Source organism: Larimichthys crocea, chromosome XIII (genome assembly GCF_000972845.2).
Source record: "Larimichthys crocea isolate SSNF chromosome XIII, L_crocea_2.0, whole genome shotgun sequence".
NCBI lineage: Eukaryota > Metazoa > Chordata > Actinopteri > Sciaenidae > Larimichthys > Larimichthys crocea.
The window spans coordinates 33347861-33375149 of NC_040023.1; the positions used below are offsets into that span (position 1 = coordinate 33347861).

Consider the following 27289-nt stretch of genomic DNA (forward strand, 5'->3'; position numbering starts at 1 on the left):
TTTGACACCAGAAGCAGAGGAAGCAGACAGACATCAGATTAAGAAGATAATATGTATTTATGGCAAAGCTCATTTACACTTTTTTTAATCTCAGTTTTGCTTTGTCTGCTTTTGTTGGCATGCATGCTGATGAACAACAACAAAAATCAAAAAATATGGCCCGGAAACCTGCTACAGTATCAGTCTGAATGCTGAAACTCTATCTTCATAATTATTTGATGTCAATGTGATCAGATATAATATCAAACCTGTGGGTGTACCTACAAACTGCGCTCTATGTGAATACAGAATTTATTCATCTGGTCAGAAATGATAAATTGTGTCAAAAGAAACAGACTTGTACTTCAACAATCGACACTGTGGTGTCATTAGCCATCAGGGAAACTATGGACCTGGAAACTAAGTGAGCCACGCTTCCCCCTCCCACTACAGCTAGCATCAGAGCCCTTTCAGTAGGAAAAACTACCTCCTACCACACACTGTTTGATATTATCAAACCAAATGTGCACTTTCAAACACTATTAAACATGCTAATGTATTGCATTATCATGTCAGTAAGCAGAACCCATCAAAAAATATACATTGTTTACTTATTTTTCGGGTTTTTCCCCAGCAGAACTGCACTTATTCAGCCGTGTATGTAGAGTTAGAGAAACACAGATCCTCCACTCTGTAGAGCTAAGGGTGAAAGAAAAGACTGCCAAAGATTGTGTGGCTCTCTCTTATGTCTCTCCACTTCCTCCTGATGAATTAGGTCAAGGCCACAGAAGTGATCGTTTTCCTGTGTTTACACCTGATAAACATTTGCTCCAAGTTAGTTTTTTTGTGTTGTTTTTTTTTACTGACATTGCACAAAAACATGGCAGGTGGTTACAGTGGTTACTGACAAAATGCAAAACAGACATTATCAGATATCTTGATAAGGCAAAGCATTCTTGCTGGTGCTGCAGTACAAGATAATGAAGCATATGAAGCTGTGTACACAGTGACAGTGAGAAAACATTTTGAATCCATATTGCACATATATGGAGTCTGGAGTGGAGTAAAAGATGATTACATTTGTGTGAATTTTATCCTATTTCCATGTTATGTCAGTTCATAAGTAAAGGACTTATCCGAATATAATTCAGCACTGAAAAAGTTGGCATACTCCAGCTTCCATACACGTCCTTCCTTCTCTTTCTCCAACCAAATCTCTCTCTTCTCTTCAAACTTAAAAGGAAATAACACAATAGAAAACACTATAGTACAAATTGCACGACGATTTCATTATAAACAGAATATACAGGATTATATGGTGAGCAGATGCTGCCAATAAAAAAATAAAATAAAATAAACTATTTTCTGGAAATCAACAATAACATCCTTTTTTTTTTAATGTGTCCTCGCAGCATCAGTGACTGTAACCGTGGCGGCGAATGAGCAGCAGGTATCACTGTGTTTCGTTGAGTTCGTTCTCTGAGTTCCTGGAGTCTTCTTGAATAGTGCTACAGACCATCCACTGCTTGACATAGTTAGAGTTTGAGCTTTTGTGCTCATGAAATGAGTCTATCTGCTCTGCTATGTTTGAGTCTGAGGCTCCAGGACTGCCGCACTCTCCGAAACCACTATCAATGGTGTCCAAGTCCACGTGAGGGTAGCCGTCGTCTGACTGCTCATTTGAGACAAATGAGTCAAGTGATACCCTCTCTGGTTCATTAAGCTGGACATGTGGCTGAAAGTTGATATTTTCCACTGACAGGTCATTAGCTATTTCATTTTCATGATGTGGTAATACTCCATGTTGTCTATCTAACATCTGAGGCTCTTCTAAATCATAGCCAGCTTGTTCCCTGTTGTCTTCAAATGAACCAAAGCTTTCTCCAACTTGGTAACTTCTGAGGGTGTTTGGAGAGCCCTGTGACACGACTTCCCCCGCCGCCCCCTCTTCTTCTTCATACAGGGTTACAGTATGGATGGAGATGTGTCCAGTGGAGTGACTGGTGCCCTGTGAACTGCCACCATCCTGGAAGAACAGCAGCGAGTTGCTGTGAGGCTGCAGCATGTGGACCGAATCACCATCCTGTTTCATCTCGCTGTCCTCCCTGTAGCTTTTTTTCTCATCGCTCCACTGGAGGACGTCGTGTGGCTTCCCGTTTTTCGTTGGAACTGGTGAGTTGATCCTTAGGTATTCGCACTCGTTGAATACAGGCTTCACCCACTCCTACAACAAAGCAAATGGAAGACATTAATTTGGAGTATTGGCCTAAATACATGGTCACACAGGCCTATGAATGGTGAGAAGATTGAACCACTTTCTTATCTGTTCTGTAAATATTAAATAGTGGTTAACCCCATCGGCATTTCAAGAACTAGTTCCAGCATGCAACCCCCCAGTAAAAACATAATTTTTACACTTTGGTTTGAGTATGGATTAATAAACAAGATAAAACATGTTCATTCGCACTATACCTTGATTGTTCCTTTTTCCGTAAGTCCTTTGGATAAAAGCGTCTTATTATATCTAATCTTTCTTTCAGTCTGCGTTTAACCACTGATACTGTTTGACTGAGGTGCGGTTGAAACAGAGATGGCACTGGCATCAGCGACTTGTACTCCCTCCCTTATTATTTTCATGCATAATTACACGTCTGGCACGCAGGGCCACAGATGACTCCAAGCTGCAGCATCAACACCACGGTGTGCACACACCTACAGCTGCTGTAGGCTAGAATAACTCATAACACGAAAGCAGAAGAATCGCTACATGTAACGTCTAGAATATCAAAATAAAGCCTGACCCCATAAAACTTTACATGCTGCTGACATGCTGAGCTCAGCCTAAACTATCTCACGTCAGGATGCTACTGGCTTTGATTAGACTTTGCAGAATACTTTGAAAAAAGCTCACTGGTCATTTGCTTGGCACACTTGCTCAACATTTGGGCTTTTTTCTTTGACTATAAAAATGGTGACCACATTAATTATTAATTATTCGGCTACAGACAGGTTACAGGTTTGTTTGTTGACTATGCAACATTGCAGGCTTAGTTTGAGAGACTGAAGGGATGTGTTAATTTACAGTAGCTTATAAGCTGTCATTAGTTAGGGAACTAGTGTAATTATGGTTGTAAAATATGTTACAGTTATTAGTTAGTTAGAAATAGCTACCCTAACATTAGTCTGTACCTATTTACAGCCAGTAGTGGGTGTAATACTGTACCTGTATGTTCATGTCACAAGGCAAAACTTACAGTTATTAATTTTAAAGGAAAAGTTTCATTGTGTTTTTTTAATATTACATTGCAAAAGCCTGTTTAAAGTGAGCTTATACCAAACAAGTGGCATGCAGCAGATGCTAGACTTGACTTGAACTTCCCCCGAAAAGACTTGAGGCTTCAAAAAAGCAGCTCATAACATGGACAGACTGCTATGATAACTTATAAAATGTAATGAAAGCAGCCATTTTTTTGTTGTTGTTGGGCTTGATTAGTAATCAGGGAAGTATAACTGAGACTTTGATGACTCTCTACTAATCTACTGCTGAAATGTAGGCCGTCTGCGGCCACTTACAGCTTCCATTCAGCAAGGTGATGCCCAGATAAACATGAATCAATTTCTTCATGCAGAGAGGCTACCACATCCTGAGGTGCAGAGCTCATCAGCATCACTGACTCATCTCCGCTGGAAGAAAAAGACAGCGCTCTGCACCGCACGGGGAAGATATCGCAGTCGAACTAGAACAGTGAAGTCAGAAAGAGCTGGTTCAGCCCGTCACAGCGATCCTGAAGATACGATGTGCAAATAAAACACAGCAGCAGATTACATTTTCTGAAGCGTGACAAGAACTTCACACCTCTGCTCCACGGACGTGTGGTCTCACTCTCACCTTTTCACACTGTCACCTATTATTGCATCAGACAGCATCATTTAACTAGTTTAAATCCAATTTGCTGAATTTCAGAATGCAAGATCCACATACTGTGTACAAGAACGTAAATATGAAAGTAAATCTAAGCTTTTTCATATAAATAATACTCTTTATGATGAAGGTTAAATATAAATTGCCTCGTGGACTAGATAGATAGATAGGACAAAGTGGGTTTTTTTGCATTTAACCTGTTGATAGCACCCTTTTCTTCATTTAAGGCCAGCACAGTGTGCATAGAAATGAAAAGTACAACAAAGCTGAGCTAAATAAAGAACCTCTTTCACGGTGCTTCATTCTCTCTGTGTTATTTGCTGCAGTAGCACACTCTGCTGACCAATGTTTGTAACTCCACACAGATCACGAGCTAGTTAGGTTGCTCGAGCTTGAAGTAGTCCACTCAGACTGACTCTACTCAACTGTCTGTTTGTCTAAAAGCAACTGTGACAAAAAGTTCAATTCTGACCGAATGCTCTCTATGATGTACGAGCATGAGGCGTCTGTTGCTCTAATCTTCTAAGTTCAGAAAGTTCACACACCTGTACGGCCTTTAAGACCTGGAAATCCTAAAAAAAAAAGAAGCTGCACCACCATGTTAAGATAAATATAGCAGACAATATGCAGTTAGTCTGCCAAGCAGATGCTCAGTCATTTCAAACATGTGTGCCCTACACATATTTCTAGGTAATGTTAGACATTTTGGATGTGGTTCAGGTTTCTTTTACTGTGTTTCAGTCTGTCAAAGGGCAGAAAGAAGAATTTGCATAAATAACATTAGGGGAAAATATAAAAACGTGATGGAAAATATAATCGTAGAAGCATCAGTGTGATAATTCTAAATCATAAACCACATAATTCTCACTCTGTGCCCCTATCAAGTGAAAAACAAGCTTTTTTTAGCCTCACACAATGACACATCAAAAGACCTGAAATGGATGTACCAGGGGTATTTTCCACTGGGGTGGAACAGGTCTGGGTGCTACATACATAAATGTCTACCCACAGCACGTCAGACAGTGAAAAACGAAAAGCCTCTTGAAGCCCCTGCACACTGAGTCATTCACGTTATGAAAGCCCTTAAATGTGAAGTCAAGGGAAAGCCCCTTTCCCCTTCGAAGGGTCCAGATGTGCTAAAAGTCCCCTCTTGGGCAACACCTGCTGGGCCAATTTGGAAATTACACACAAAGCCCAACGAAGTGTCATTTTTTTTTGCTTTCCCTTACCTTGAAGTTCCCTCCATAGTCACGGTAGAGAGGGTTGAAGAAGTCATTTGGCTTTGGGATGAACGTAATCAGCTGGAACTTCTTTTGCAGATATCTGGAAGAAAAAACAACATATTATTTCAGAGATAGAACAGAAATAGAAACTGACATTTATAATTCAACTCTGATCTGAGGTGATTTCATTTTCACTACGTGACATTCTGCATAAGTCGTGACCAGCTTTCTAACTCATAACAAGTGTGATAGCACGTCATGGTAACAGACAACAGCAAAACAACAACAGGAACATGACTAGTGCTGTTATTTTTAAGTTGCCAGCAAGTGCTCTGTTTAATATAGCTGTTGAAAGTTTATCGTGAGTATCTTTTCTGCTCTGAATTTGAGATAATCTGTAGTGCATTAACATGACAAGAGATTTCAGTTACATAAGTTCATATTCAACACTGCATTGCTGATGATTTGCATGTCGTGCTTTTTTATATTTTCATTGGCGACAACTCCTCCCTTCACCGAGATCACAATGTTCGCTTTTTGTTGACGTCGTTTCAGGGATGTGTCGATTCAACTTTGCGATCGATCACTCTGATTGCAGGCTGCTGTTCAAATTGTGAGGTAATTTGTTAGCAGTGGACAAAAATATTGGAAAACACCTTCAAGACACAGTACAAATCAACAGCACTAGAATATACAGCCAAAGTTGAAATCATTGCAGATAGATATCATCTCATAACATCCCTCTAGGTGCTAAGTTCATTTACTTTTTTTTTTTCTATCTTGTCACTGCATGCCCTTAATACAGTATGTGATGTGCTCTCAGTTCTCTGACACTGATGCTCTGCATGACTTCCTATGTCTGCTAGCCATTTCAGTGCAATGTGCAAGTACAGCACAGCAGTGGTTTCTCTATATGTGGGAGGTGATGCCAGGAAAATGTAGATCGAAGCAGTCAGAGGCTTTGCTGATCGTTTACTGGAAGTCAAAGAGTTGCTGACCTTAAGAGCTAATTTTCTTTCACTTTGCTAAGTTCATCTTTCTGTAAAATGAACGCAGCATCGGTTTCTCTGTAAATTTAAAAGCACGTTTTATTTCTATGATCACAATAGATGTTCTTAACTTCTGCAAGTCTCTCCAAATCGCCACCGTATTTTGTGAAATATGTATGTGGACTGTTTATCAGGAGACATTTTGAGTTACTGCAGATGACTAGTTCACGGACCACGCTGATTAAAAAAACAACAACAAAGGAACAGGGTTCAAGTTAAAGAAGTTTCCAGCACTCACGGTTTTTGTAAACAACCCAGCAGCAACAGGAGAACGACAAAACCGCTGGGCAGCAGGGCGTACCACCAACTTTGATTAATTCCTGTAAAGGAGTAAGTAACACATTAATGTACTGACAGTTGATGATAACAAAACTTTACACTTCCTCTTTCTGAAATGTTTGTATGAAAGATCAGTGCACAAACATATAAACACACAAAAGATGACCGGCCTCAACAGTTCAGATTTAGCTTGAGACAAAAGGTAGGTCTACCTTCAGGCTCTGCAGGAGTTCCTGCAGTCCTCCAATTTACAGTCGAACTCCACTCACTCCAAGGACCCTCATAAACGATCCCAGGAACCAGTTTGACCTTAACATCCACTGTATAGTTGACACCTGGTTGCAGTTTCTCATAGGCTATCCGAATGTGCTTCTCTTCCAGTGAAAGTAAATGAACTGGATCCTGTCATAAGGAAATAAAAAACAACAACAGTTTAGCATGGGAGTCATCTGACACCTGACAGTAATATACTGCAACACGTCTCTCATGTCCATTTTCAGTTTTTGTTTTGTTGTTTTTTCTCACGCGTTATACCTTCGACAAGTCTTTGCTTTCTCTTACGCGCAATGTGTACTGAAGGGAGTCGTCTATGTTGTCATGGTCCCAGGTGATGTTGTAGAATCCCTCAGTGGTTGCAACTTGAACATTGAAAGGAGGCAGAAGTTTCACTGTGAAAGTAAAGTCCCAAAGGGGACAAGGGGAATGTTAGGAGACTGAAAATGCGTTTATGCCAGTAATGCTGCGCGGCACAAGTGGCAGCTGAAGTCTTAATCTGGAAGGTAAAGCAGGTGGGTGGATTTTTTAAAAAGCTTTTAAACCTACAGCAGTTTATTAAGACTAATGGAAGGAGGAGGCTGTACTCCACAAGAGGGACAATGTTTGCAGTGTTTTACAAGCAACTAAGATTGCATAAAAAAGGAATATGCTGGAAGGATTAAGAGAAGTTAACCTCCAACACACATTTTGATGCTACTGAGCATGTCATAACTGGTGTCATTTCTGTGTTATCCTCTCATCTGTTCAGCAGAAATGACAAATACTGAAATGTCAAAGCTTGTGTTATTATCAGTTTTACTTACCCACTTCACCCAGATCCCAGCTAGATGACTCACTGACACTCATTATTACTTGATCATCTCGCTCGGTGGCCGTGGCAGTGCACATGGTACCGATGGCTGAGACACTATCAAGGTCAGCAGGATACATTACGCACCATGATTGAGGCGGTTTGATTTCGCAGATATCAGTAACCACATCAATTCTGTCGCTGCAAAAAAAAAAAAAAAAAAAACACGAAAAGTTATAATCAGCAATGTTTCATCTTATCAGTCAACATCTCAGGTTTCAGCTTCCACGTGATCGCTTTAGAGCAGAACTGATTTAGTGCAGGTACAATGCAGAGCTCAGTGTCGTTTACCTGACTTCCTTTTTCATAGAAAGAACACCTAATATCTCCTGGTAACACTTCCGGTTGGTGTGTTTCACTAAAGCACAAGTATGCAGCTCATAAACGCTCCTTACTAGAGCCTGAAGAACTGGTTGCAACTAATGATTATTTTACATTATTGGTGAGTGAAAATACCAAAAACAAAAGCCAGTAATAAGAAATGAGCAATAAATCAATACTTTTAGTTTAGTCTTTGCGATAGTTTAGAAACAGCGTTGTCATTACAAATTCTGTCCAGCAGGGAGCACTTCCGAATTTTTTTCAGCTGTTGAAATGTACACGTCTTATCGCAATCTTTAAATAACCACATGTGACGAACCCTCCTTAAAATGATCGTTTACGTCATACTTTTATGCACAAACTCAAACATCGATATTCATCTCCAAAGTGCGGCATCAGTTGGACTCTACTCTGTGCACCACTGACGATAAAACATGAAATAGTTGCCACATGATGACATCAGTGGTGGGTGCTGATATTGAAAACATTCTGATCTACTTCTGGAAATTTCCGATGGGCAATGCTCTGAAGAAGTGAAGTGGATTAGGTTTAGAAAAATCCAATCAGCAATCTGCAGCGTTTCCATCATAGAAAGCAACTGTTTCCAAAACAACTCCATTTCCCACAACAAGACAATAACAACTGATGGCATACAATCTATGAAAATGTTACCAATATTACAATGATCAACAATTATCACCAACACATTTATTAACAGTAAAACAACTTGTACCTGCAGCTGACGTTGATTTGGACAGAATATTTTGGCACAGAGCCCGAGCAGGAACAGTTCAGGGAGGATTTGAAGTCCGTCGAGCAGGTGACATCGCACAATGACGTGACTGCAGCAGAAAAGAAAAGCACAGACGTATGTAAATGCAACATTCAACATTCGTGCTCTGTGACCGTCTAACCATCCAAGTGTTTATTTGTTTACAAGACTAATCTCACAGGAGTTAAAAAAAATAATAATAATAAAATTGAAACTTGGAAAACTTCAAGACAAACACCAAATGATGTACAAGAGGTAAAACTTATCTTAAATAGAGTACAGTAAGTGGAATTTTTCATATCAGTTGTCATTCAGTTCATATCAACACAACATGAGATCACTGATTAGATGACTTACCGCCATGAACAAAAAAAGTAAGGCCACACAGCAAGGATAAGAACACAGGTTTAAGAGCCATGGCGACGACAAGGTTATCAGCCGCTGGTTAAACAAGCGGAAACCCAGCAGCTGAAACTAAATATAGACATAGTTGTTATTAATTTGTTCTGACAAATCACTGAAAGCAAAAGAAAAAAAAAGATTCAGACTTCCTGTGGGATTTGCTGACAGAAGTGGGAACAGTAAAATTATGAATTAGTCAAAGGCTCAAATCTATCTACAATCACACATGTGGTGAATATCATAATTAGGGTTAACATCAAAGAAATACATTTATAAAAGAGCATCAACATCAATAATTAAATACATTTATTAAAGGTCAGAATTAAAGGGTAATTAAATTAACAACAAATTATCTCTCAAACCAGTTCAAAAAAGTGATTTTCTGTTCTCTTTTCAACACGATTTAAGAACCAAACTTCTTACCTTGTTTAGACGTGAAGTTCTGCCACTTGCTCAGACAAACAGGCTAACAGGTTCAGCAAAGCAGCCGCAGAGGCCTGTGTGAAAATGTTCAGTGGAACAATGATGGGAGGCTCGTCACAGAGAAGGCGTCATCATCATTCGTGACTCAGGATGTGGTTTCAGACCATTTGAGCGGTGTCTGTGTGGTGCCTTCCCACCACATCCACACTGCTGCTATGAATATGCAATAGTTAACCAGAGAAAAAAAAAGTCAACAGGAAACTGAAATTAGCTTCTACAAAATAATGTAGTCATTAAATTTTGTGATAACTAGGTGAACGTTTATTTTTATTATTTTTTTCGAGAGCAAATTCTGAATCAGTGAGGGAGCGTGACAGGAAACGATGGATATCTTTGAGCTTCGTAGAAACAGGCAATCTTCTCGGTTTATTATATGGAGGCCTCAGTACTTAACTGAGTGTGTCTCATAAGCAGTTAAAACTCTCCTCTAATGTTCTACTACCACAAATCTAACAATTATCACAAAAACACCTGCTGATCGTGTCATTTTCAACATTTACTAAAAACACGACTAATACACGTTTCAGTACTGAGATGATTTTGAACATGACACCTTGAAAAGACCCTTACAATACGCCTACATGTCTACAATAACAGTTTATTGGGGGGTTTTCAGTAGTTTCCAGCACAGTGTGTCTTGTTTGAAGCTGAATGAGTCATAACTCAGCTGTGGAGCCCCTCAGAGATCACTTTTAATAATTAAAAATAGTTTGAGATATTATTAACTCAAAAGCATTTGGAGCTAATCGTACACATTTTATGCCAATGAGATTTGAAGCATAAGAATCACTTGGATATAATGTGCTTTATCGCAGCGTATTGCACAGCGGCTATGTGGTATTCAAGTAGGTGTGCTGACGCGTCTCATTTAACGTCATTGCACCACTATTAGTCAAGGCCAAATGTCACTGTATCACACAGAAGTTACACAATGTTTGCGCTGCGTGACAAAAGAGCCGAAGGAGCTGAACAATAGGGTGCTTACCTTTGTGATCGATTAGTTCTAGCAGCAACTATTCTGACAGTTGATTGATTGTTTAAGTTGTTTGTCGAGCAGAAATGTCAAACATTTCTAAGCTTCCATGACAGTAAATTAAATAGTTTTGGATTTTGGGTTGTTGCTTTGAGAAAAATTGACTTGCTGACGTCACCTTTCGCTGGAGTTTGTCACCGCCAAAATAATTAATCAATTAATTAAAGAGAATAATCATTATTATTATCTGCAGTTGCAGTCCAAACACCATACATCCAGTGGCTTAAATGCTCTGTCACTGTCTTGTAAAACACTTCCCTGCCACTAGAGGTCCCTGTGAATTAGGTTTAACATGAACCTGCTGCAGTTTACACTTCCTCTTTATTGCGTTAATGCACTTCAGCTCTATAAAACAGGCTGCAAATGCATCCACTGAACTTATGATGGCCTCTTTTTTAACTCTGAACACATCCACCACAATAGAAACTATGGTTTGCACAACATTTAACACAAGTGTAAACACTTTATACACAATACTCTCAGTTTTGTTACCAAAAAAGCAGGTCTCTGGTTTCTGTTGCATTCTCTGTGTGAGAATATGCAGATGTGCACGACTTTTGGGCGCCGTAATCAGCATGAAGGGAGGTGATAATGTCATATTGGACAATAAGAGATGAAAATAGGGGCACAGTGAAGACCTGAATGAAAGCTATAGATGAAAATAGGGGCACAGTGAAGACCTGAATGAAAGCTATATTATATAAAGTTATCACTGCATCGCTGCATTAGAAAAGTATGCAGTTAAAACAACCACAAATCTGATTACATATGTATGATTATTAATAAATAAAAACATAATACAGACAAAGAATTGTACTAAAGTTTCAAGAAATATTAGGTAAAGTAAGCTCTGAAGAAATAATGACAGTTATTGTGTTTTCTATTTGCACTCATAGTGCAGTTCATCAGTTGTTATTGTTATGCATTCAATATAATGTGAAATATCCATAATATATGTCACTTAGTCAGAGCACTGATTAGTACTGACTAGTATGAGTACTTTAAGTGAATCTTGCTTTGATATTTGCATGTAGATCTACTTACAGGAAGTATTTTCACCGTGGGGTCTAACTGTTTGCTACCAGCGGATGCTTTCCCTTGACCTTTGTGGGTAACCTGTGTGGTTTGCTGCGGTCATGCCAAGTTGTTAACCTCTAGATTTGCAAAACTCTTGTGATATTTGCAGCATCCGCAGTCATATGAGTAGATAACCAAAGACTAAATTTGTCATCTCATAGTGCGGCGAATCAGTCTGGTAAGTTCGATAAAGCCTGTAGGAAGTCAGGTGACGTTTTATAAATAGCAACAAAGTCACGGCGAATGAACAGGTCATACACAGGACTTTTTTTCCACTGAAAGACCAGTTACTGTTCTGCATGAAACGTTGAGATATTGAGTTTTTTTCATTTTTCATTTTTGTTTTTTCAGTTCCAGTTACATACATACTGTGCGTATAATGTTACATAAACAGGGACTTTTTATTTCCTTTCTCTGGCAGCTAATACTGCAACCTGAGCTGGATGGCTGACTAACTAACTACCTCTTAGTGGTGACAAAATCTGCTATGTTGCAAATTAACTGACATTCGAATGTGTCACAAATGTATTTCATATGCTGCTCAGCATTATAAGGGATTATTCTGGCCACAATAATGGTGTGAAAATCTGATATTGTGACGCTTAGAAGAAGAGGGTGAGACAATGAATTTGCAATCAGCAACTATGCATCCTTTAAAGCACAATGTTGATAAATGAGGACATTCTGAGTGAGTTGCGTGAGAGATAATCTACCTTTGTTCTTGGTGAGATCCTGCAGTCCTCCTCTCACATTTGATGAAGACAGCTCTTCTTACAACAGGTCTGCTGACATGATTCCACATCTAAGCTCCCTTGATGATAGGATGCATCTGAAGAACCACAAGAATCGCAGAAGACCGCACAGTTGCCATCCTTTGCCCCTCTGCAGAGACCGACGCAGGCGCCGCTGTTTGAAGACAGGGAGATAAAGATGCTTCTGAACAAAGAGAGAACTGTGACTTTATGTGAAGGGGAAGTAGGTGCAAATTCAGAAATGTCAAACTGTGCATGATTTCACCTCTGATACAAAACATGGGGATATTATTTAACAGGTTCAAAGGTGTTACAAAGGTGCTTTAACTGAATAAATGCTATATTAAATATATTAGATTTATTTAAATAAAGGTTATTTATTAACTTGGGGGGGGAGTCCTCTGGAAATTTCTTGGTAAAAAAAAAAAAAAACAAGTCCCCAAGAGATTATCAGCCACACACACACACACACACACACGCACACACACACGCACACGCACACACACACGCACAGACCTGATTTCAGTAACGGGAATACACACAGAAGAAGCACAACACTATCCAAGCATGTAGTAGTTTTGCTCGTTTCGTTTTCACATCGTGGTCTTTTATAGTTTGTATCAGTTCTTTTATATTCTTCTATCATAGTAAAACCATCACTTCGATCAGACTTTGCACCGGCTTTAAAATCCACTTGTTCCTCTTGGATGCCATCCGAGTTATACTCAAGCAATTTAACCTCACCTGTGAAATGCATGCAGGTGTTATTCCCACATTTAAAGCATTTTAAAAAAAAACTATGTAGAGTTACACAGTTGTGATTTTAACGACATGGTCACCAATTCGATATCTCAAGTTTTGACGACAAAGAAAATATTAATTAGCGTTCATTGGGTGTTGCGGTTTAACGAGTGACCGTGTTAATTTGAGAACGCGTCGACCGGTTGTCGTAGTTACGGTTGTCGGGGTTACGCCAACTGCGCACAAACAGGAAGGTAAGCTGTCAAACAAAACAAGACGAAGAATCAGTTCTGTTTTTTGTTGTTGTTGTTGTTGTTTTGACATTATAAACGCCGAAAAAAAACAACAACAAAGAGGCACTCGTCACTACGGCAACCACAGACATTTTGCTGACGGTCACCGGTTAACACGGTTGCACGTTTAACCGAAACACCAATCTTAAAGACGACTTCTTCATGGCGGTTTTTGGCTCTATTTGTGTTTGCAGACGTTTCAAACCCACAGCGCTGACACGTGGACTAATATATTAGTGCAATGCGTCTGATGTGCAATTTAACATTTAACAGCATGATTTTTAAACATCTCCTACAGCATGTAGAGTGCTTTTTAAAATTAAAATACTCACCCAACAAACCTGCTGCAAAGCTCCTGCTGCAAAGCTGATGGAGGAACTGATCCCACACGCGGATGTAGTTAAAGGTTAAACTCTTCAATACAAGGAAATAAACCCAACCTGTTTCAGAGAAACAAACTGAGACGTTTTTTCTTTGTACAGATAAGTAATAATGTCCAGTCATTGCAGACCACATGTTAATCAATTACATCACAGTTTCTCCAATATTACTGGTATTTCTTTACTTAGAAACAGGCCAGTGTGCTTTAGTTAACCGCCAGTGTGAGCACAGAACAGGTCATAAAAAGTCTGATAAAAATATAGATATAGATAACCATTATAAGGGACTTTTGTGAGACTAAATGTAGAACAGTTAGTCGTATAATAACACAGTATGTATCTCTTTACTCTCTTAATCACACATATTTATATCTTTCTGATAGCTTTGTGGTTTTAGTCTTATTCATAATACATATAGTACAAATTCCCCTAAAAGTCTAAAGCTCGAATGACTAAAACCCGAAGACAGGATCTGTGTTTTTAATCATGTGTCCTCACATATCATCTGCATTGTAACAAAAAAAATACACAAAGTTACTTTCAAACTTTAGTTCAATGTGAGGCTGCAGTGCAGTGTGTGTCAGTTTTGAAGGAGAAAATGTCTTTCCCCCACCAGAGGGCAGCATAGATGGTTTTGCATCATGTCAAGCAAACGCGTGCATGTATTTGAACAGCCTGATGGATGCTGATAATGTATGTTTGCATACATATAGAGCCGAGTTACTTTGCACTATGTGTGTATTTATGTTGGCGAATGAGTGTCACCAAGATCCTGTGGTTTTGCTTTTGCTGTACTTGGCACAGAAAGTGAGCCGTGAAGCACAATGCCGTGCAAAAAAGGGTGTTTTTTAATAACAGGATACCTAAAACATGACTTAGTGAGTAATAAGAAAAGTTCTTGGTGCAGTTCCCAAAGTTCCTAGTCATTATAACCAACTGGCAAAACTGCTTTTTCTCAGTCTCACTGTGTGTAAAGGTTCACATTTGTCTTTAATGTATCTTTGTTGTAACTTCCTTTACATAAAGTCAAGTTTAAATCATGAACCACTTGACATGGTGCTTATCTATAACTTTTTCCAATGCAAAACCCTAAAAAGAAAGATTCCAGGCAGGTCGAGTCGAGCTGTATAAATAAGGCATAAAGCCGACCCCGGGCTATACAAATAATTCACACTGTGTGGCACCTACTTGTTAGCTACTGTAGAGCAGAAAAGGAGACAGTTACAACATGTATGTTTATGACCTTTTGCCAGTTTTTGTCATATCTCACAGGGTGTTCCTGGGGGCATGGTGTATGTGTGCGTGATGTGTTGGGGATGGTGGCGATGCTTTTTCCACTAGAGGTGGCTGAAACAGCTCTCCTCAGGTTGAGAAGGGGTTTTATCCTTCTTGAGGACTACAGGCTCTCGTCGAGTTGTTTTGTGAAGTGACCCGCACGCTGAAGCAAAGTGGTTGAGGTGTCTTTACCGTGAGGGTGGTGAGGGGGGGCGGTGGTGCGGTCACATGCTCAGAGGTGGTGGTGGTGACTCTGTGTGTGTGTATATGTGTGCTGAGGGGGGGGGCGGGTATGCAAGTCTTGCAGCTGTGCGTGTGCTTGTCCATGTCTGAGTGAATAAGGGGAGGAAGGGGCAGCGAGGGAGAGGGGCGATTCAGGTTCAGAAGTGTTGAAGCATAAAATCTCTCTCTCTCTCTTTCTCTTTCTCTGTCTCTCTCTCCGTCTATCTCCCCCCTCTGTTGCTGGGGCCAGACGCAAAGCTACAGCAATTTGTGCGATTTCACAGCTCACCGGATCCCTAAAACTCTGACAGCCTTGTGCTGAGGTGGGGGGTAAATGAGGGAGGGGAAGGGAAGAGATGGAGCAGCAGAGGCGATGAATGTCGAAGTGACACTGGAAATTGAAGATGGACAGATTGGAGGATGAGCAGGAGAGATGAGGAGCTGATGGCTGATGAGATGGAGGAGATGTTTCAAAACATTACACTACACCTACGCTCTCTGTCCCGATGACCACAAGAAACAAAAAGATGCTTTACATGTTCGGCTTCAGCTTCCTAAGAGACATTCAGAGATATATGAATTAACGATGTCTGTCTTTGATAAAGAAATTGCAGCATTTTTATGGCCAAAAAACATTTTTCTGATTAGCAGGCAGGTGTCAAAATAAAATTATTATTAACTGGTGTGCATAAAGCCACAGGTATTCATAGTAAAGCATGCTACAGCTGTGACTTGTTAACAGTTAGTCAGACTCTCACTATTAAAACAGATCTGATGCAGGGTTAAAAATAAACTTGGAAAAAATGGATGATGGTTTGAACACAGCTTCCCCTTTTTTGTCTGAGGTCAGCTTTACGCCTGATTTATACACCTCGTCTTGACCTGCTTCTTTTCAATGGCAAAAGTTGTAAATAGTCCCCAGTTCCTGGTACTTTTTTTTGTGTCACTTTGGTTGAGTTTCCAAGCGACCTGAGCCAATAGTAAACTGTGGACTGACTCGTCTTATTGTCTGTGCAATGATGATGAAAAGCGTTCGCAAACTGTGAAACTGTGTCAGACCTACCGTCTTCATGCTTTTCTGAAACAAAGATTGTTTCCCCTTTGAATCGTCCATTGTTTCCATGTTTATGTGTGTTTATGTTGTGTTTAAGATGATGTCATGGCAGTTTCACGCGATGTCAGTATGATGGCACCGAAAGTGATTACAGTAAAGTCGAGTGCACTACGCAGTGGAAAAAAATGCGACTCCCAGTTTGTTCTCATGAATTGTTTTTAAACCCGCCAATCTTTGAAAATCTCAGAAGGTAATTCAACAACTTAATGCTGTTCTGATATTTCTGGAAGAAAGGAAACAATATTCTAGTCCAAAGCATGATTGAATTGGCCAATTCAGGACTTGATATTTTGGAAATTATATATGTCATATCAAACAAGCACATAGGATAGGACACAAGAAAACTATAAATATGTAAAAATAATAATACAAATCAGTATGCACATATATGTATATACACATGGGATCATTTTTGAGGATTTTGTAAATATCTGAAGTGTTAAAATGATATTTTTTTTTCCACCTTGGCTAAAGTTACAAACAAATGAGCTGTCAAATTAAAGTATAATCTGTGAGAAACTGGCTGGACCTGTAAACCTGATAAACAGACTAAATTTAGTTTGTCCTTCATCATAATTTTAATTATTTAAATTCATAGGTCTGGAACCAGGCTAGGTAACTTAACAACTGTGTCACTTTATATGACATTTCTGATGTGCAAACTTTCTTACATGGTTCCATAAACAGGGTACTTCAAATTTCATCTTCGTCTCAGCCTACCAAAGAAGGAACCAATACAGAAAATAATTATCTAAACACCTAATCTCACATTTGGATTATTCTCAGATCTCTGAGGGTCTTTACTGATTGAAAGTAATCTTGGATTGTACCCCCTTCAGTGATTTAATCCATTCATTGTTCATCGTGCCCCTCTTAGCCTTAAATAAAGCTCCAATTGGGTGGTCATTATTTTGACCAAGACGTGACTTATAGCCCTGAAAAAGGGGTCACAACCTTAAAAGACCGCCATCACCCCCAGAGGACCTCTTACTGATCTCCATATAAAGTGTTTATTTCCTATTTTCATTGAGATGTGTGATTTAAACTCTCATGCCCCGTGTCTTTGCCGCTGCTTCTTGACCTTGGTTTCCTATTTGAAAACACACTGGAACCAAAGGCCAGCAGAGTATTGAGAGTGACAGGCTCATTTCCATGCTAAGGCCATTCGGAAATCTGACCATGCTCGGTGTCCAAGGACAGCCGATACCATGAGTGAGCCCTCTCAGGACCAGAGGCAAGACGGAGGGACCAAGAAAGAGAAAGAAAGATGCACTGCAGAGGAGATGAGATAGCAGAGATACCAATTCAAAGAGCGGGTGAGTGCTCTTGTGATAAGAAATGTCACCTGAGTGCTTTGTTTTGGTTGTGGGGTCAAGAGAGAGTTCACAGAGATGGGGGTATTTGAGTGTGTGTCTGTGTGTTGGTGATTGGTGGGTGTGTAGAGGGGGATCAGGACATCTGCGCAGGCTTTGAAGAGGTCAGCCACGGGACAGGAACCATTCTTAATCCCCCCAGCTGGGCCTGCAAGAAAGGATTTGGACCTCTGCTCACCCTCCGCCCCCACCCACAACAGTAGCTAATTGAGCTCCAGTCCTCTGATCGCAGCACTTCCATGTAAAGCCCTCCATGCTTTCACAGAGCTTTGGAGTTTGACCAGGAAATCCCTTTTACTGTCTACCTGCTATCATCGACACTACCTGGCATGGGATTAACCACATCCTCTAAAACATGTATGCATCTGCTTTTCGTTAGATAGATGCTGCAGAAAGATCAAAGCAATACTACATAGAAATTGATATTTTTGCAATTTAGTGCCCCCCCAGTTTCAGAGTACAACACCACTGTCTTAAATATGGACAGTTGTACACAGTTGTACAACTTTGCAGCAGCAAGCAAGTACAACAACACAAGACAGCTAATATTACTTACTAGTCCAAAAGCAAGAAGCCCAGATTTACTTTTCTCTGGCGGCCTCTCGCTTGGTCACATTCTCTTTCACTTTCACCACCTTTGTATTGCTTGTCAGCATGCTATTATTGGCAAATTAGCACTAAAGACAAGGGCTGACTGCGAGTATTGGACAAACAAGATTTTTGATGTGATGGTCATTCTAGTCTGGGGAACACTAAAGCCATAATACAACATGGAACCAAACTCCATTGCAACCCATCCAAGAGTTGTCAAGATGTTTCACTCAAACCCACAAATATCTCATCCCCCATCATCCAACCTCATCCCAGAGACAGGGGTTTCCCAAAGTCGGTAGGTGTTATCATCTGGGAACCATGAACCAAAATGTGTGCCAATCCATCAAGTAGATGTCCGAGATACTTCACTAGATAAATTCAAATTTTGACCTTTATGTAGCTCTAGATGAATAAAGTCATCAGGAGTTTTCATTATGTTCTGGACATCAGTTATATTTTGGACATGACAAAATGCAGAGAGGACTACATCGCCCCACTCAACATCTTTTCCGTGACCCTCCCCCCTGGTAAATGACATTACCATACAGGCTGAGGGGGGTCAAGTGAAGGTTCTCGCCCCGATCAGCCAACTGGAAAACTCACAGTTTCAGAGGTCATGGATAAGCCGCCCTATTGGGTGACTGGTCAGACAAATCAAATTAGCATCCCATGGTGATCCCCCTCTTTAACCGCCACCCATGAAGAATGAAATGTTGAATTTTAATTTGGGGTATTTCATCTGTGGATATGAAGGTAAAAAAATTAAACATACCTTACAGTTCAGATATCACACAGGTGTAAGTGCTGTGGGGTGTCCACCTGTACAGTATGTGAAGTTCTGGTGTGCTTCTACGTTTCTATCATCATGTGGACGATGATAATTCATGTGTCAGAATAAACTTCACACCACACAACAGGGCCTGAATGAAAAAAAGAAAAATAATTGGATATATGGACAATATGAACAGTGCTGTGCTGATGGCATCTTTACCAAAATAACATCAGAGGTAAAGCATGTAGATGTGATGATGGCAGCTGATGCTATTGCATCTAACGATGGGAGATAAAGAAAGGGAAGGACATCCAACAAGGGTCCATAATCTCTTGGACATAGCAGTTTCATGGTCAGCATCTTAAACCCCAAGGCCACCAGGACTAGGGGCATCAAAGGGCTCATCAAAGTCAGTAAGTATAGCTGCTCATGGTATGCATCTCTGTACATCTGCATATATGTATACTATAGAAGCCCACATACTTTTAGATTAGATCTAAATTGTGTCTCTCTGTCTGTCTTTGTGTGTCAACCCGACTACCTTTCAAGAATAAAATAAAACTTTAGAGCTCCCCACAAAAAAACAAACAAACACTGTGCATAAAACATCCGTCCAGCCGAGCTCATTTATTAAGGAAGTGTCTGTTTCACAGAAGTTTCATTTCTGCTGCTAATATGGCATAGTTCCAGTCATGTGTAGGTGTAGTGTGAACAAGCCCAAGAGTGCTAAGTTCATAAACATGTTAGGTTTGTGCTGCTGAAGTACGGTCGCTCTAATTACCGCATGCTGGAGAATAAAAGAAGAGAGAACTGTTTAAACTTGGCTGGAGCTGTGGGAGGATTATTGAATTGACCAACAACATCTGTTGACTCAAGATATTTCACTGCACATGGACAAATAATGAAAGATACTGTAGCTCTTTGTTAAAGAAGACACTGACCCTGACATCCTCATTTAGTTAAACGCATGCAAACAATGGGTGCCTCACATCTCTATTTATATTGTGTGTAAGCATCAGTTCATAGGACATTGATGTTGGCACTCGGCCTGACCCACTATCTCTGTGATTTCATTTTTATCCCCTTCCACAACTTTGACCTTGCACACCAGCAGCATTTGGTAAGCAATGATTTATCTGCCAAATAAATGTGTTGGCTCCATTGGAATGTTTAAGATGTGGGGGTCACTTACTAGGTCAAAAAATGGAGGCTCGTAAATTCAAGCCGAGCATGACTTTAAAAAAAAAAAAGGGGGATGTGAGGAAATGGTGATTTTGAGGGGAAATAGGGGTTTTGGAATGATTAGATGACTTTAAAAAAAAAAGTATAACAATCTAGAGAAGAATATGGAGCAATTTCGAGATGCATAAAAGCAGGACACATAAGGTGCCATCATTGGACACCTTACCTTGAGTGAGATCCAGCGGTAAGACGGCACATCAGTCATCTTGACAGCGTGAGGTTAGAGGGCTCATTTTAGAAGTGAAGGCCAGTGTCCCTCTCAGTGATGTGAGATCATGAAGCTTTAGTTGCAGCTCACCTGCCTGGAAAATCTACTTACCTGCCTCTCGTTCAAACTTATAAGTCTTGTTGAGGCTATGGCGCGTGCTGTCTGTTGTGACATTGAGTGTCACCGAGTAGAATGATGGGTGACTGTCGTCTCTGAGCAGACTACTTTGCAAAAGAGTGTTGGTGGAACTTTGTTTGGAAGTAAAATTCTTCTTTTCGGTGAATGAAATGTTCCATAAAACAAGTCAGTGTCTTAGCAGTAACATTTTTATACCTTTTACATGTGTTATTTACTCAATATCTAATATGTTTAAATGCTGGTCAGAGCCACAGTGTAGCCCGTGGATACTAGTTCTACATGTTTCTGGTTTGTCGGCCCTTTTAATTAATATTTCCTGTCAAATGTTTGCTGTTCTTGGTTAACAGCCATTTAAAACAGGAGATAATCTGCAAAAAGCCCTAAGTCACATTCAGACAATCAGCTTTTGTGTTGTTTTAACGGTGTGATTTTGGTGTGAATGCTGCATCTAGAGTCTGGTATGATTCAACTTGTCAAACATCTGTTTTCCCAGAGATTTAATAACGAGTTGACGCTCGGTCTACATGACATACCACGCAAAGTCACGTGTTAGTGGTCACTGTCTGTTGAGCTATTACAAAAAGGACAAGACTGCTACTTTTTCGATTAAGAAGTTCAGCGGGATCAATACATTATTTGGGGATTCTCCTAGCTTGCATTTCACTCATTTTCAATTTTGCATGCGTTGCAGGCAACAATTACTTCCACTCCGAGGAGCCGCTCTGCTAGGGTAAGCACATAACTGCATAAGATATGAGTGTACACATCAAGACGGCATAGATAGAGTTTATGTGCCTCTTTGTATGTAAATTGCATCACAAATACTTCCTATTAATCTACAGCTTTGTATTTTAATAGACAAGGATGGTTGGACACCTTGAGACAATCAAAACACGAAAAACATTTTTTGCCGCGCTAGCAGGTAAAAATGTTTGTCAGTGGGTCCAGCACTTTATATCGCAACAACTATCGGATGGATTTACCATGTTCACCACTGTAATGATAAGTTAACATTAACATTTAGCTCTAACTCTAAGTAGGACTCTTGAAATGTGAATGTGGATGCCACCACAGTCTGTGCACAACAACTGTCACCTCACACTGACACCCCTGATATAAATGACGTGTCACTGCTTACCAGCCCAGCAGTGTGGAGAAATGAATTTAAATGAGTGACAGGTGAAGGTTTCACTAGTCCCCAGTGGTAAAAACCAGGTGAGACACAGTAAATGTGCTATAATTGTCATATTTTAGTATCAATTTAAAATCAGTTTTAAAATATGAAAACAGTTACCGGTGTTGATGAAACAAGAGAATTGTCACCGAAATCTGCAGCTTCCTTTGGCCTCATGGAGCTTCGTAGTGAGCTTCAACTTTACTGTTGTACATCACTTTCACCGCTCTCATAGCTCTGTTTTGAACTCCAGCAGGCAGCTGTTTTGAGTGGAAAAAACCTCCAAAAACCCAATGTACACTACCTGGTCAGCACCAAACAGTCACAGCAACAGTCACAGAGACTAGTTGGTGAACCAAGTGATAAAGAGCCAGATGTTTCCCTCAGGAGTTCAAAAAACAGCTCAAATAAAGTAAATATTAAACGTATATTCACCTGGTGATGAGAAACTGGACAACAAGTGAACGATAATGTTGCTCTGTAACTGTAGTTTCCACCGTCTGTAAGCGGCCAAAAAAAAAGATTATTAGTTATTGCAGGTTTAAGACAAACTCATTCAGAGAAGCATTTTAAATGATAAAAATGAACACTGTCCAAGTTTTGAAATGTTTATGTAATTGCTATTTAGCAGCTGGATGTGACATAAAAGACGAGGCATTTGCCGTGCATGAGGCTTGCTGGCAGGAGCTCAGCTTCGATCTGCCTCCAATCAGCCTTTTGTTTGCTCTAATTTACCACCTGCAGTCAGGCCACGACTGAGGTGGCTAATACCGGTGCCAGGGGTCTGTTCACACAGCTCGAGCCACACTACATTACTGTGGTAGGAGATCTGAGAGAGCACAAGTGGCCGGTCCGTAGAGCAGATGTTCGGAGCCCGACATTAACAATGCCTAATCACTAATTAGGGCGGGCTTCTGATGAGGCCGTAACAAGAGCAACAGCCGAAGGTTTGACTCAACGCAAAGAGGAGGGTGGATTGTGAAACAGCTGTAATCACGCAAAAATAATTAGGGGAATTCATGGCTGTAGTTTCACATAAATACTCACTTTTGCCTTATGCTAATCGAACAACGCAACACACACCGAGGCTCTAATAAATGGAAGGAAACCCAAGCAAAGAAAACAAAGCTAATACTCTCCATTGTTGTCTTTGGGTTGAGTCATGGGTGCAGTGGCTGGTGGGGATTTGAACTGTACTCGACCTGAGGGTCAATCTCAGTGTTTGTTTGTGTTGGAATATGACTGACTTTGGTCTGATGATGCATTTGCCCTGTGGACCGTTCGCAATGAGGAAATCAAAAGCGGGGGAGAGCGAGAGAGAAAGAGAGGACCAGATGGGAGACTGAGATGGATTGGCCGGGCTAACAGGCAGATGTTTATGGGCCATTATTTACAAGCTCTTTAATCTGGGCTATTTCCTCGCCCTTGGCAATGGATAGGTCTATGGGTCATGCTGCCTGAACCCCTCCACCAGTGGTCATCCATCTCCCTCTCTAAAAGACAGGGAGTGAGAAAGGGAAGGAGAGAAGGAGGGGTGGTGGGCATTTGAGGAAATTAACAGATTGCTCTTTTTTTTTCATGAGATGTTTGGATCATGTATTTATTCGCCGATAATCACAAACAAATAAGCAACATTTTGCCACTGCAACACCTGAATGACTTTCAGTTACGGGGCACCTTTAGCTGATTTAAGTCAGCATCTTTTTTTATTAAGACTGCATTAAAATGAATCATGCATTTTTACATGAATACAAAGGGAATAATCCTTTCAGAACACGGAGAAAGGGAGGCAGGGAATAAATAAGGAAAGAGAAATGATTGCGATGGGAGAAGGGCAGGAGAGAGAAAGTGACATGCATGATGAAAAGAAGAAGGATATCACAGGAGAGGAAGAGAGTGCCAGAGCCCAAAGAGATGTTGCTTCACTAAAATGCTCGTCACAGCTATTTCCCTGCCATCCATTCCCCTCTATTCAGAGCTCTTCCCTCGCTGTGCGTCCATTCAGGAGTCTGAGTGATGCTATGACCGTTAGTCCAACAGCGTGTCTCTCCTCTATCTCCTGCAGGCAGACTTGCGCCTAATTTTCCCATCTGCTCGATGAATATTAGCCCAATTGCTGTCTATATCGATTTGTGCTAAGGTTAAAAGCTTGCAAGACCTTGGCTTGAATATGGGTTGCCTGGCAACTGCTCCATTTGACCCCCTAAACCCCACCCTGTTCCATCCTGCACGGACAGCTTCATGCGGATGAGGGTGAGGCTGGAGGTGATGGGGGTGGGTTTGGTCCAGCCCATCCTGATAGCAGAAAACCTGGGCCTTGATTTCCAGCAGCCCCATCAGTGATTAAAAGCTCCCCCTTCTGCCTGACATTGTGACCTTAACCCCCGGACCTCCGTGCTCCAGGGTCACTTAACCTTGAACCCAATTACAAGATAAGGTTACTTAAGTGTGACCCGCATCGTGCTCCTCACTCAGTTAATAGGACAGGCTCTAGGAGAAAAAGGGCCAGCGTAGCTGATACGCCTCTAGGTTAATTCGCTGGGTTGACAAAGGTCGCGGGCAGCGGCCATAAAGAACGGGATTGCACTTCGATTTCTCATGCAAAGTGAGACTCAGCAATACGATATCACGGCGGGAGCCAAAGAGCAGAGGCAGCAGAGCTTGTGTTCTGATAAGATGGTTTCATCTCCAGGTGCCATTGCTGAGTTTGGTCCAACTATGCATAAAAGCTGCCTGTGCATAGAATCACTCTTTCTAATAACGTCCCATATTTCCCCGTGGACACACAACTTGAGTGTTTCTGTACGAGTGTGCTGTTTGAGAAGTTCATCCTCCAAAAAATATGTTATGGATATAATATCCACTTTGAATTAAATATACATGAAGTGCATTTTTTATTTCATCTACCTATAACCCCTTTTAACCTTTACCCTACCACCAACCATTATTTAAAATTAATACATATTCCAAAGAAATCAAACAAAATACAACTAAGAATATATATGATCAGCTTTACATGAACTAATATTAACCAGTGTTTATATGATATTATTCACGGGCTGTAAAATCTTATTCTGCGTATTATCTCCTCATATGTTCAGCATCCAGTTGGGCAGCGTCAACGCGGTTCAGCTTAACTAAGCCAATAATGTATGACTGGTTTGTTTTGCCCTGGTGTCACGTCCTGGTTGTATCATGTGGTAAACTCTTACCCTGCCTCTAACCCCTTCAATCTGGCATTATCCCTCTTGGATCAAAGCCAATAGGCTGGCTTAACAAGCTGGGCCACATCAGAGCAGACATGCAGTGGGGAGGAGGGTGAGGGGATGGGTGAGGGGTGAGCACAGCGAGGAAAAATGCACTGTACGCCGTGGCAAAGGGTCGCAGCGATTTTGGTGACGCCATAATATCAGCAGCTCACTTTGATACAGTTGCTTCCACTGGGGACTTTCCTCATCAGCCACAAAGTTAAAGCGGAGGGCCAAAAAACAAAAAAAAAGGCCAGATGACACATAAAACATCAGGAAATTAGTAGTTAATCTCCAAAAAGCTACAGAGTTAACCCATTTCATCTGATATATAGCTGGTCAATTCAAGCGATTCAACCATTTTAATTCGAGCAGAAATAATCATTACTAAAGCCTCACCTTCATTCAGCATTTGGCTGAACTGTTGAGTCAGGAAACAGCTGCTTTGAAATAATAAAGCTGGTCATTGTACGCAAAAGCAATTAGTTTTACAGTGCATTTGCCAGACACAGCTCGGATGATCTGAGAGTGTATTAAGACAAACAAGAATAACTCAATATTTGTTAAACAGATGAGTGAAAACATCTCCGTTTGAAACCAGTCCACAGGATAAAATCAGACTTTGATTTATAAAAAAAGAACAATACTTCTAATAAAACATTACTGCGTGATATCGAATCAGTGTTTTCATGCTACTCGAAGGAGTTTAATGTTCTTCAGCATTTGAATGTGATCTGCTGTATCCGGTTTTTAATCTCGTCAGTCGGGTCAGGTCGGCCACTTTTTTTGCGAGGCGCAGCCCACAAATAAGGCTCTCAAATCGAGTCCCAACACTCTCGGCAGCACTTTGTTTGAGGTCAGCCGCTGAAATAGGTCATCGTTTTTCCTGTAACGAGAGACAAAGGGGTTTCTGATTAAATTTTGCAGCCTTAACGGTCATCAGGCTCACGGCACACGCTAGTCAAGCAGAAAAAAAAGGACTGTATGTCCTCATCAAAATTCCAATCATAAAACTCAAAACAAAAGCTTTCAGGTTCATTTATATGATGTGGATAAATGACCTGAAAAAAAAAGAGAGAGAGAAAAAAAAGAGGGGGGATTAAAGTTGAGTCAATCGGAGCCAACAAATCAAAACCTTTGGCTTTAAGGGACACGCTGCTGAAAAGGGCAAATCAGTGGGAAACATATGGAGATAAATACAGTCAATTTAACAGGCAAGCAAACAAACAAACAAACAGAACACGCAGTGAGCGCAAACACCTGCACGTAATTGCTACATCTCGCAGCGCCATATTCATCATATTTGCTGTTGTTTTATGTTTTTTTTGTCTAAATCAAGACAGAGAACGAGCAGGAAAATCACCTTGTGAGTGTTTATTCAAAGCTGGGATAGAAATATAATTGTCGGAATAAAGAGAGGGGTGGAAAACAACAATACATCTTGTATTTGAAGAGTTGAACAGTTTCCCACCTGATTGCCCCACAACCCGGGTCAAACAGGAGGCAAAAGATCAGCTGAGAGAAGCAGATAGGGGAAGTATTTGAATAAAATAGAGAGCTGTATGTAAAGAAAGAGAATGTGTGTGTGTGTGTGTGTGTGTGGCGTAGGGGGTTGGTAATAGAGAATAGAGAGAGAGAGAGAATGAGGCTGCTCTAACAGTGGCCCGCTGACCGGCAGTTGAACCTCTCTCTGAACTGAAGATGAACCCTAAACTTGAGGATCTTCGGTCACGGATCTCCCTGGGAGCTACGAGCCGCGGCATCTAGCTCACAGGATGATGCACAATACAAACGGCACAAACACAATGTTTCTCACAGATAATACCACCATCATCAACACTGTGATGTACTCACTCAAGATGGTTTTACTGGTGTGAAATATGCACACACACACACATCGATCCTCTGAACATGCATGTTAACCTTGCCCTTCGCCCTGCGTCTCTTTTTAGCTTGCACAGGCAAATCCACAGAGCTTTGCAATCATGTAGAAAAAAAGTAACACGCCAACATGCACGCAAAAGCACACACACACACACACACACACATGCATGCATGCTTTAGTGCATACAACATAACACTCCACCAGACATGTCA

The 27289-nt window shown here is 40.7% G+C and overlaps 1 protein-coding gene across 4 annotated transcripts; it reads right to left on the reverse strand.

Annotated features, from left to right (window-relative positions):
• Window positions 1-818: 818 nt before the first annotated feature.
• Window positions 819-13851, reverse strand: il21r.1 (interleukin 21 receptor, tandem duplicate 1). Of its 4 annotated transcripts, none has more exons than XM_019279078.2 (11): window positions 13785-13851; window positions 12380-12572; window positions 9497-9570; window positions 9029-9145; window positions 8633-8741; window positions 7532-7719; window positions 6987-7120; window positions 6665-6854; window positions 6412-6493; window positions 5131-5224; window positions 819-2203 (listed from the first exon to the last, which is right to left on the reverse strand). In XM_019279078.2, exons 4-11 carry the CDS (start codon window positions 9087-9089, stop codon window positions 1433-1435), a joined length of 1629 nt encoding a protein of 542 aa, XP_019134623.2. In that variant the 5' UTR covers window positions 9090-9145; window positions 9497-9570; window positions 12380-12572; window positions 13785-13851; the 3' UTR covers window positions 819-1432. The 4 variants fall into 4 exon arrangements, with proteins under 4 accessions (XP_019134623.2, XP_027143242.1, XP_010747901.3 ...); XM_027287441.1 differs by having other exon boundaries at window positions 9497-9706; XM_010749599.3 differs by having other exon boundaries at window positions 9497-9709.
• Between the last annotated feature and the right edge of the window lie 13438 nt (window positions 13852-27289).